The sequence below is a fragment of the Accipiter gentilis genome, chromosome 7 (assembly GCF_929443795.1).
Source record: "Accipiter gentilis chromosome 7, bAccGen1.1, whole genome shotgun sequence".
In the NCBI taxonomy this organism is placed as follows: Eukaryota; Metazoa; Chordata; class Aves; order Accipitriformes; family Accipitridae; genus Astur; species Astur gentilis.
Window position 1 is genome coordinate 21,489,342 of NC_064886.1, and position 12,825 is coordinate 21,502,166.

A 12,825-nucleotide genomic window follows, 5' to 3' on the forward strand; every position below is an offset into this window, starting at 1 on the left:
ACCCACCACTAAGATGAATGGACTGCTCTAATACAGCCATGATGTATTTTCAAAGACATACAGTACCTCTCCATAAGTGACTGTATTATTATAAACCCTCATTTCAGGATAGACATTCTCCAAGTACCACTTAAAACTCCGGCACTGCAGTCGCTGTCGTAGAGCTATTCTTTCAGAAACGTCTCCAAAGTCAACTCCAGGGTTCTACAAAGCAGGAAGAGAATAAAGAAATCTCACTGCATTGCCTTCAGAGTTGTTTTCTTTACTGAAACAAAATTTGAGTTCATTTTCTATAGCAAGCTGTATTTCCCTCTCTTCTCTCTCTTTTGTAAGCAGCAACTCATCAAACAGCTGCTGAGAGCAGACAATAAATATTAATGAAAGTCAGTGGAAAAAGAAGGAAAATAAACAAGCAAAAAACAAACATAAATCAAAATAATAAGAATACAATAAGAATGTTGTTACTTACAGCAATTCTAAATGTTTGCAATCAAACCTGAACTCCTTTGCTTTCAGATTTGTTAGGAATTTAGGCGGTAATTCTGATCTAAGATATGGCAGCTTGATCATGGTTTACTCTAGTAACAGCCTTGGGTATTCACTGATGTAAATGAGATCAGAACAGACCTGTTAAAACTTCAAAGCAGAGCTGCTCAAAAAGTCATTAAGCTCCATTAAAGATTTGCGGAGACCAGCATTAAGTTTTTACTGGAACTGGAGCTCATTTGCAGACTTGAGACATAAAATGCAGTTAAACTCAAAACCTTGTTTATAATTCTACTTCAGAATTTAATTCATGTTTAAATACAAATCCCATGAAAAACACAGGCTGGAAGAGTCAAATCAATATGATCACACCCAGCCATTTAAAAAATGCCAGGTCCTAAGTTAGCGTCTGTTGATTTAAACTATTATAAATCATCACAGTTCAACATTAAGACGGTAAGAGTTACCTCATCTAAAAATCTTTTCCGACACTGTATAAATCAAACAGACTGAAACTGGGGAGTTTTGCGTGGATCTGTCTTAAGTGCCTTGTACACATTTCCTCCAGAAAGATTTCTGTACATTTTACAAATTATGGCTAATGCAGGGTCACAAGACAGCAGCAAATCTTAGCTCAGGGTTTATTAGAAACCCCAACAGATGTCCAGTTTTCAGGAGAGAATACAAGTGTAATACTGAACAGGTTTTTCTATTTGCCATATAAAGAGTTTGCTGTGCGCACTGCTGCTTGCTGAGACATACTTTGTCATGAGCTCTCTATGCAGCATCCATTCAAATGAATGTTAATTTACGTACTACTTCAGGATACATGGAAGGAGAGCAATTCTTGGAGGCACTCAGTATAATAAATCATTCAATATAAGATTCCTTTATCGCTAAAATTGTCAAGGAATAGATCATAAGCAGGGCCATACTAAATATTTGGTTAACTAAAATAAAGCTATGCTGATCTGCTGCTGAAGATTATAGGAATAGGATCTTGCAGATGTGTCCAAAGATAATTTGGTAATCAAGACACATTATGCACAGCTCCTCAATAACTTGGAAGGGAGCAAGTTGTGAAAAAGATGATGAGAGTTACGAAAGGGTTAATTTGGATGGGTTTTGGTATGGGAGAAAAAATATATTTTACTTCCCTCCTTTCTGCCCTATTCTAAAATGAGGCAATAGAGTGCCCTGCTTGCAGTGCCATTCCTACAGAACACAAGAGCAGTGAATAGAGCAGCTATGAAAATGATGTGCTTACTTCTGTATTAGCTGCAGTCATCCTGTGTGGGTTACAGTGCGCTGGTACAAGAATGAGGTGTCCACAGAATTCAGTATGTGGACATACTCTTTTTAACCAGGCAGTAAGATTTCTAGTTCTCCTCAGAAGGTTTTTCTTATGGCTTGTAACAGTACACTACTACTTAGTAATCTAGTTTGAATACTACAGTGGAATAACTCTGTGAACACTACACTAGCTTCCTTTTCCTGAGTGCTAATGGGGTTATTTTTATGATGCACATTTTATCAATCAATTTATTTTATGGAAAGAATATTTTAATGTTCAGTGCTTCTGCTGATTTTATGTCTCTTAATGCAGATGTGCAGATGTGCCTGGTTTTTTTTAAAGCACTTCTGTATAGCTCAGTGCAGAAAAACACATCAATAAGTAATCCCAGAGAGATTAAAGGAAATCATGGTTTGGTGTAAATGCTTATTTAAATACCTTGTATTTTCTCAGAATTCATTTGCAGACAGCATCAAGCAAACAAATTTACCAAGGTTACTTGTTCATCTCCTATTTGAAACTGACCATTTTATCAAATGCATGCAGACAGGGCCAAAATGCCCCTAAAAACTTAGACGGACACTGCTTTGTCTTCCTCCTACTATCACAGAAATCTTGTGTGGAAAATAAGTTATGCAGTATTGCCTTTTCTTGAGGCAAAATAATTCTCTGCAGTTACCTCTCATGCCAAAAGAACACATCTTCATAGAGACCTTTCACAGAGTGTCCAATACTGAACAGCAGTAAGTGAAATTTGGACAAGTGCAAACATCTGACATATTCAGACAACACATGGAGAAGAATGAAACATTGCTCCTTTAGGTATATGTATTTTCAAAACTACAACAGGAATGAACAAAAATGGTTTTTGATATATTACCTAGGTACCAAAGTGCAAGTAGGTATTTAGGACACAGACTAAATCCAATGAAGTCTTTGACAAGACTCCTGTGACTGATGGACTCTAGGTCATAACTGAATATTCACAAAGACACTGCTGGGCTGGCATATTTTCCTGTCCTGAAAAGAACATTCCTGTTTCCATTTACTTCAATCAGCTCTGGACAAACCCCTCATATAAGGGTTAATAAACCATCATTACCTACAGATCAGAGTATGTGTCCCCTCAGCTGCTCTCCCTGTGCCCCTTTGCATGAATAATTTGGGTGCAAATACCACTAAAGAATACAGCAGCAGTCAGCCTCCACCTGACTGGGATATAACATACATCTCTTCTGTACGAGAATTATGCTCAGTGGAGATGTAGCATGTGATATACTTACAGAATAAAGTGATAAATTGAACCTACAGTTTATCTAATATTTATATTACATGGATTCCTAGAGGTCCCCACATGCCATCTACAATTCGTATGCAGAGTAAGAAACAGAATGTGTCCACATTGCAACTCTCAGCCTGTAGACAATAAAGCTAGTTAATGTGTGATTCTTTTATCGCATACTTTGTTTTTTATGCTGGTGAGGTCTACTGAGTCTCACAATGAATGATGATATTTATTTATGGACATTTCTGTAGTCCTCACCACAGCATATGAACACCTCAAAGTTTAATGGCATCCCAAATTAACGACTTCTTCTGAGGAAGCACATAAACCTGTAACATCGTGCTCTAGTTAAATTATAAATCTGTGTCACTGCTCCTGAGCGTACAACAAAACTTACACTGAGGAAGCAAGTTTATATGGCAGAACTCTCCGTATTAAGCACACACCAGCATGAAAGCACTCTTCCCCGTAAGCTTAGCCCACTTTGTACAACTGTACTAATACCCTTCACCTCAAAGAGCTAACCAGGAACAGCCATCCACGTTTCCGCCTCTGCTCAGGAAAGAACGTGACCCATACTTACTGCCATGGGGATGTTCCACGCCATGTAAACGTGTGACTTGAAGTCATCCATCCAGACCTCAGCAGCCCGCAGGGCGTTGCGCTTTGCATAGTAATCAATGTCATTGTTGTAGGGTTTCTTTGTGCGTTCAATATGCGCCACGCGAGAACAGGGTAACACCTCCATGCTTCCTCCGCACTGCCAGACCTGGGACAGTTGGAGGAAAAAAATTACTTTTAAAAAAAAAAAATAATATTTTTTTTTCCTTTTTAAGGCAATAAACTGCTTCTTTTCAGATGCTGCATATAGAGTGTTCCCTAGTCGGAGATGGATACTATCTAACGATTCAGAACGATCGCCCGATTTACCTGCTCTGGGGGTGAAACCCCTCTCTGCACATTGACTATAGATGAGTCTGAGGTGAATGCAGCTGGCTGTGTTAGGTACATAAGTTTAGATGCCATAAATATCCAAGTAATGGCCCCATAATGTCATTTTTCTTGGAACCATTAGGCAGAAGACAAATTATAAGGTGGTAACCTCTATCATAGGGACTAATTTAACGTAGTGCTTGTTACTGAAACTTCAACAAAAATCAGTTATATCATCTGGCTGTGTTTGGCACTATATACGCAGGGGTTACTGTAGCAGCTCTCCAAACCAACTAACAAACTTTTAATAGTTTAAATTTAACTGCCAGAAAAATCTGATACACATTTAGTGTACATAAGCAGCTCAGATGACCTATTCCACACCAGAGCCTTTTATGTGGGGATTTGAACATTACCTTTGGGAAATAGGAGGAACCACATTACCCACATGCACAATACCAACAGAAAAAGCATGGAAACACACTTATTTTCTCATTATGGAAACTTAGACTTTGATAGTGAGGCAGTCAATTATTCTTTTCTTTTTCTAATCTAGTCCTTGCAGGCTTCACTGATTTTCAGCACAGCAATTCTCCTTTCACAAACACACTTTGCCCTACCTTCAGTAAGAAACAAGCACTGACTTACCTGGTACAAGACATCCCATGGAAATTTTAGCCAAGAATAAGACACAAGTCTTAGCACAGGATGCCTTGGTAAATCCTTCCATTAATCACAATGTGCATTTATTTAGCAACAGAGGTTACTGCCACACTTGGCAGTAGATGTGAGCACAGCAGACGCATTTCTCACCCAGTGCTCCTACAACCTCTCAGCCGCAGCCAGGCAACAAGCAAAGGAGAAACCTCTGGTGCAACTATCCTGTATACCTTTACCTGCAACCCAGTCACATAAGAAGCAACACATGACCACTTATGAGTTGATGAAGATAGATAAAAGGGGCTGAGTGGAGATTGTATCACCCAGCCTTCCCAGACACCACCATACCCATACCATGCAATTTTTTCCTGTTGATTATCTACTGTCTGAACTCCGTGGTCAGAAATAAAGAGGACTTGTCTCTTTGAATCAGTGAGATTAGGAATGATTCAGGGTGAGTGAAACTTATACATTTCAGTTCCCTCAGGTCTGCCCCTAGTACTATAGTCTAGCTGAAATAAATAAAAAATATTAAAATATAAGCAATGATCCATTGCTTTCCAAGGCTGCCTTTTACTGAGCGTAAGAGCTCATTTCCAGACAAGGTGCACTCCAGAACAATACTGGGGCAGTTCACCTAACCTGCCTTCTCAGGGACAAAGATAAATTGCTTGGGAAGTAGCAGATGAAATCTTTCCCCCCAGTTTGGCTTTTTTTTTTTTTTTTTTTTTTTTTTTTTTTTAAATACTTTGTTAGGTAATATTTATTTGCTGCTTTCCAAACAGTTCTGTAGTAAATCACTGGCCACTGGAATTTGCATCTGATAAATAAAATACACTGAAAAAACACACTGCTCATAAATTTGGACTGACAAATGCTGAAGGTTTCCAGTGCAAAGGGGAAGTGCTCCAAAAAAAAAAAGGAATTAATTGATTTTCATGATCAGAAAGGGAAATGAGCAGTATACTTTAGTATACTGCTATTTGCCCAAACCATCCTAGAAGTCAGATATTTAATGCACAGCACATTTTTCTTTCTCTTGATATGGCTAATGACCTTGTAATTTTTATTTATATATTTTGGTACCAAAGGCAAATACATTATCTGAGCAACAGATTTATTTCCTTCAAATGCCAGTGCTCATGCAAACCTGAAAAGAAAAAGGTACTAAACTGCAACATTAAAGGAAACAGTTTAGCTCATCTGTAAATTCAACACAAACAGTTATTTATCAGCAATAAATTCTCCCCAGATGAAATCCACAGGGAACTCAGACACCTGGCTTTGAAGAAAACACAACAAAAAAAGGCAGCAGCAGCCTCAGGCCAGATAATGCTCACCCTGTCAGCCAGGATCTTTGGTGCTCAGCAGTCAGCGTGAATTTGCACTGTGGTGTGACCGCCCCATCTGCAGCCGTCTAGATTGCTTTACATTTACATTCAGTCTCTCCTTTCCCCTACCCCTCAGTCCTGTTTTGCTCTTTCAAGAGACAAAACCTGCTGAAGAGTAGGAAGGAAGGAAACAGCCAGGAAGTAATAAAGGAAATTTGGCTTCCTATGAAGATGCTAATTTACCCCAAATTACTTGGGGGTTTTTTGGAATATGTGACTTTTAACACCAGTGGGAGATGTTTTCCAGGGTAAGGATGGGATTTCCAATCCCAAAGAAAGTGAACTGGATGTACAGCCTATGGGGAGGAGGCAGTTAGATAGTTGTGTATCACCAGGTGTACATCATTGTGCCACCATTTCTCCACATCCCAGATAAATGCCATGGCTGCTCGACTATGGGTCATTTCTTTTCAGGCCAGACAAGGTCTCCTGTTTCACTTCATAAGGATTAGTTGCTGTTCAATGGAGCATGGACATGTCTCTGCATCCCCACCCCCTTCCAGTGCACTGCTAAGTACAGAGTGAAGCTCATCCTCTCCCTTTCCAGTCCAATGATTACTTAATCGTACACAAAATGAAAGAGTTTCAGTAGTACAACCAAGCATGGGCACCCAAAACCAGCCAAGATCCCAGTAGTTCAGAGCAGTCATGTGAGGTTTAGATGAAGACTCAAGACTTGTGTCTGAATCAAGAGGATGGGGAGGTTTAGCAGCACCCTCTCCCAGCTGGACACAGAATTGAAAGACATGCGTGGTTCAGAAAACCATTGCCTGTCTGCCTCTAACTGCAAGAAGTCTCTGAAATACAATGCAGGATGAAAGAACAAGGAAAGTTTTACTGCATGAAACAGATAGAGAGGTAAGTCAGTGGCTGCCTCTAAAACCAGTTGATTCTCCTCCTCTTTTCATCTTCAAAACTGTATTTAATGACCCATTTTAACAGTAGTAAACAACCCATTTCTTTCCACATCTATGAAATTATGCCAGAAAAATAATTGCATGCATCTATATAGCATTTATCAGGCAGAGTTCTTAAAGTGCCTTACTATGGGAAGCAAACTGTTTCTACCTGTGAGCATACAACGATGCCCAAGTCCCTCCAAATTGACATGTTTCAGGCAATCAGAGGAAACCAACTTCCATAACTATGACTCATCTTCCGCGCTAACAACACATTTCCAACCTGAGTAATTCCTCTCACACTCTGTTGCCAGCATTAACTGTGTGTTTCAAGGTTCATTTACTGAGAACATGGAAGTTGAACGGTCTCTCTGAGCCGGTCGCTATGAGGGTGCGCATCACCGAAAAGCAAACTCGGCCTTCTGTTCCCCCATAGAGAGGCAAATCACCAGTAGTAAATTTTGTTTCTGACATCACAGCATGCTCTCATCAATCCTGTATTGGAGGGCAACAACTGGGGCAACAGCCCAGGCCTCACTGAAGGTAGGGTAGATAGAGGCTCAAAAGATGCCCTGGGCAGGGCACAGAAGTAGCTCCAGCTGATAAGCAGCAGCAGCAGAGAAGCAAACAGGCTGCTGCTTTGTGTGCTCCTCAACTTGGCACAGCTGCTACAGCCCAAGGACCCGGTTTTGCCTCCACGAGCATTGCACTGTGCAATGTTTTAAGACGTGATCAAGTAATTCCAAGAGACACTCAATTTATTTGCTAATTGTAGTTAATTTCTAATTTCAGTATTGCTCTTTAGGCTGCTATAAACAAAATTGATAGCAATATAAATGTTACCATAGCCGTGTTACCTTAGCATTTTTACTGCTAATTATCTCAATCAACTTTTCTATAAACAGACATATTAAGTATTAAGAAGAATAAGTACCCACATCAGGGGTAAATTACAAACTGAATGATAATGTTCATGGTTTGCGCTACAGTGATTTACTGGCACTAATTATTAGCTCTTCCTGTACACCTGAGATATAGCTGTCCTACAGAAAAGTGTTTACCATTTATTATACAGTAGTCAATTGGACGTCATATTGTATGCATCAGAGAAAAACTGAGATGAGACAGTGTCCTCTCTACCATGACCTAAACTGCACATCATCCAAAGTTCTCTGAATGCAGGTTAGGTACATGATTTGAAAAGGCTAATAAATTGCTATGCTCTAACTCTTGCCAAACAAGAAGAAATTTTCTGACAAAATACATTTTCCACAAGTATTTGTTGCTGAAGGTCCAAACTATCATGTTTAATAGGATTTTTAAAAAATACTGGTTTATAAAAAAAAAAAACCAAAAAAAAAAAACAGAAAATGTCTGTCTGGGTTTTTTTGGGGTGAAATTATTAGAATCCTAAAAAGGAAGTACAGTTTCAAAGAAAAAAAAAGGAAACCAAAGGAAAAAAAAAAAAAGGAATTAAAAAAAACAAACAAAGGGACAATACCCCTCCTTCCTCCCCCCAAATAAAAAGGAAACCAACAACAAAAAAAAGGAAGCAAAAAAAAAAAAAAAAAAAAAAAAAAGGAAGCCAACACTTGTGGCCAAAATCCAGGTGTTTTGGGAAGGAGGAAGGGAGGTGAGGTAAAGTCAAGTGTAAAATTCCATCAATCAAAAAAGGTCAAACAACAAGCCTGGTCATTGTTGAAGCAGGACGTAGAGCTGGCTGGACTTCTGGGCTAATCAGTTCCTAAGTCATGGCAATACAGAGAGGGAACATTGCTGACATGGCCTCCAGCTCTGCAGGTGAGACCTATTTCCAATAGCGTCATGCCCTGCTGAGTGAATGTCAGAGCTCAAAAACATCATGGGATTTGATACTGGGGTGAGCCATTTGCAACAGGGTAACTGCAACTCCCAAGATGCTCACACTGATTACAGCTCTTCACTCTCCATGGACTTAGTACTCCCTAAATGAAAAAGCACCCCACATTACCTTCAGCCAATCTGTTTTTTTGAAAAGATAAGTTTACTGACTAATGAGTGAAAGGATTCATGCCAAAAAATGGCAATGAAATGCCAATATTTTGTGGCCATTCTTATGCATGCTTTTAGGAATGTCAGGAGAAGGGGGTGCCTGCAATCTACAAGTAACTAATAATAGATATTATTCATTGTTTCAGTCAAAACCCCCAAACATAGAGCTTCACAAGTTAATGTATGACATTATTTTGTACACTAAGCCAAGTGTACAGGGTTATTTAATTTGGTACAAATGATCTCAGTAAAAGCAAAATCAGTAGGTAAAAATAAAAATGGCATTGGTATGAAGGCATAGCTGAGGAGACAGTTAACTCTCTTAACTTAGAAAACTTAGACTGGAAAGAAAGATCATGAGCCTTAAGAACTTTGCATCCTGCTGTGAATTTTGCAGTTTAAACACCTTAGTGTTCCATGAGAGAGAAAAATAAAAGTTTCAGACTCTCTGTTGCAACTACTTTTTCCATCAAATACACCTTTGATTCAAGCAGCTGTAGAGATGAGGTATCCAAGAACGTGTAATAGTAGAAAGGAGACCTCAGCATGTGTGGGATTTGCTTCCAAATAATTACCCTCTGCTAACAATTTCACAGCCTCTTTTAACCGACACACGGGTTCTGTCCTGGACTGAACACTGAAAGTTTACAGATGCCAAAGCAGCTCCAACACAGAACGAACCAAACATTTGCAACACGTTGGTCTCCACCTCTTTTAAAACCAGCTGAGTAAACATTGGCTCACTTTTCCAAAAGAGAGCTGGGATTAGTCCTGCTCTCTAATAATATAGAAAATCAAGCAATTAATGAAATTTGCAATAATCTGAGACTTTGAGCGCATTTTTCGTAGTTGGCAAGCTCTCTGGAGGTGATGCCAGAAGGGACTATTACCGTACAACTTGCAATTGTGTCATAGCAGCTTTATCCTTTATCTGCCTTCAAAGAACCTTGCAGGCATTTCAGTGGTCCTTTGCTGAAAGGAATAATCACTGTCTACGTCTTCCAGTAGTAAGAAAATGGAAAGAATCAGCTTCAAAACATGCACGTGGCAGCAGGGTCCCCTCATTTCTAATACGCCCAACAGAGCATGTTACCTGGCATTTCTGCCGCGGCTTCTGCCAGAGGCAGCACTTCAGAGGTGGATGTTCACATCCTGAAACGAAACCCTTATGCTAGAACTGGACTCTGATGTTCGATAGCAACAGTTCTGAACTCCACCTGAGCAGCACTTCATAGAAGTAGCCTTTCAGATTTCAGACTTTCTTTTCTTTGTGAAGGCAACAGAAGGGATGGAGGAGTTTTTAAAGCAGCTCCAATATCCCTTTTTTATGATATCCCGGCGTGGGAATTCTTAAAGGTCAGGGATCTCAGGTTTTCTTCAATTTTCAAAGCAAAGCCTACCAGAGACAGATGTCTTCTAGACTACCCACACACACCTACGCAGGACTGGAAAATATTTTCCTATCACGAAAGAATTTCCACATGTTTCAGAAATTTTGCTGACCTAAATTGTCAAGAATGACATCAATCTTAAATGTTTTCACTAGTTGAAACATAGGCTCTTTGCCACCTCCATCTTCCTCACCCCCCAAAAACCTACCCCCAAATTGGTTTTCTTAAACTGAACTACTGATGATTTTCAGAAGATCTGTTGGTGTTAAAAGTTTTTTTAATATAAACATATTTCAATCTGAAAGGTCAGTTGAAACTGAAAACCCAAACTTTTGTTGCAAAAATAGCAAAACACAATCTTTTGACAACATTAAAAAAAGGTATTTCTTCTCATTTAGAAATTTTGCCAAAGCACAGCCTTTTCCACAGAAGTATTTTTATTTTAATTTATCAGCTGGAAAAGCCTCAAAAACCTACCTGCCCATCAAACTTTAAGGAGGCCAGTAGGCTCACAGCCATTCTCAGAATGCGTATGGCCTGGAGATGAAGATGCCTTAAATCACTGCGACCGACCGCCCAAATGACAGGATCTGACAAAGTGATTAAATTGTGGTTTCTCAAGGTGAAAAAAGTCTAAGTACTTTCTGGCAAAAGTTACAATACCTGAAGGGCAGAAGGACACGCAACCCAGGTAGTAAATTCACAACAGCAGGCACCACTGGGCCCTTCTCAGCTCCTTTAACACCATTGTGTAAAATAAAATCCATGTGTACAGCAAAGTTATAGGAAAACTCCTAGTCTGATGAAGTCAAACAGAAAGATAAGGCTTAACATTAAAAACATGCATAGGAAGGTGATACTGTCATTTCAGCCTCTCTCTCTCCAGCCAGCCATGGACCAACAAGGTCTGAATCGTAAGGGATTCTTCAAATTTGAAACATGACAATAAGATCCTTTCCTATCTGAAACACAGGACTTCTCTAATTATCCTCCAATCCTTAACTGATGTGGCAACTCTTCTAGTTCCTACTCTAGAAACAAAAAATTAGCATGAATATAGCACACATATGGCTTTTGCATCTCTGATATTGACAATTTACATAGTTCACTGAAAACAGATTTTTCAAAGTAATTTATAGCCTGACATTTTCTTTTTTTCTAATGGGGTTTTATGGATATTCTTTCTTCCATGTATTCTCAGTGCCAACTAGAGACTCATATTTAATCAGATGTGCTAGATAAAGTGGTCTCTCTCTGTTTTTCACTTCACATAGGAAGCTGTTAGAAACTAGGGAGCTGTCATAATCACACGTCATATGGAAAATTTAATCACGTGGTCTCGTTTTGTTCATCAACTACATTTTTATCATGATCTTTAAAGGCAGCCATAATTATTGTTTAAAAAAGACCCAGCTCTGAGTTTTCAAAATAGCCTGTGCTATTTAATGGTCTACTTATAGAGCAAAAATCTTTCCACACTGGGACAAAACAGCTTACATCAGAGAGACTTTTAGCTGCCAAAAAAAGAGTTGAAAAAAGGAAGAAATCTCAAGATCCACAGATGATATGTTTTGTTAAAGGTTTCAGGATAAACTTCTGACCAGTGCTTGCAAATCACAGGACCCAAAAGGGTCCTTGCTTGACTGATCATGACATTGTCTCTATTCCAATCCCTACCTTTTTTAGTTTCAACTCCTGGTAACAGTGGTTTAGAGATAATCTGCTAATAGCAGATATATAGGGAGTATGATGAAATCTCACACATAAAAGCTAATTCTGTCACTACAATAGTCTTATTAACGTAGGTGTGTAAATACCTAGCCCCCAACGCTTTTGCTGCCCTGTAAGGCTTGGGAACATGCAGCAGTGTTCATGGACTATTGACTTTGGAGGGTTGAATTTCACTTGGGGCTCTCCTCATGGGTTTTTTCCTGGCTCCTTGCAGCATGAACTTAATTTGGAGACAGAAGCATAGATATGGAGGACAGAGCAGACGCAGTCATATGAGTCTTTAGTACATGTTTGGCACCAGTATTATCTCTTTACGATGATGATGATGATGATGATTTCAGTGCCCCAACAATGAATACTTGGAAGCTAGCTGCTTTTCCCAAAACTCTTACGATAAAGTTCAAGGGTGTGTTGTTAGATCCTCTTGCAGAGTCATCTAATGTGAGGTTTCATGGCAGATGCAAAACAGCACCTTTTATTTGTAGGAGAGTAAAAAAATTATTTCATTGATACTTGGTTAGCCTTTAAACTTTGTTAGAATTGATTAGGGGTTGACCTCTTTGTTTTGTTCCCTCTGGGTTTTCTAATATTTACAGATGAATTGCTTTCAGAGAAAAAAGGCAGTGTTCTTACAATGAGACACTCAACTGATGCACATTTTTTTAGATTTCTTTGGTGGCTTTTCAGTAGCAAATTTAGAGGTTGTCCTTCACATGTTTCTTAG

General features: G+C 39.2%; 1 protein-coding gene across 1 annotated transcript in view; it reads right to left on the reverse strand.

Moving 5' to 3' along the window:
* Window positions 1-12,825, reverse strand: part of GALNT9 (polypeptide N-acetylgalactosaminyltransferase 9) — a 162,050-nt gene that overhangs the window by 18,101 nt on the left and 131,124 nt on the right. Inside the window, exons 7-8 of the mRNA XM_049806990.1 lie at window positions 3,649-3,834; window positions 67-204 (exon numbers count right to left, since the gene is read on the reverse strand). Of these exons, the coding sequence (XP_049662947.1) occupies window positions 67-204; window positions 3,649-3,834 (324 nt within the window). The remainder of the gene's footprint in view (window positions 1-66; window positions 205-3,648; window positions 3,835-12,825) is intronic.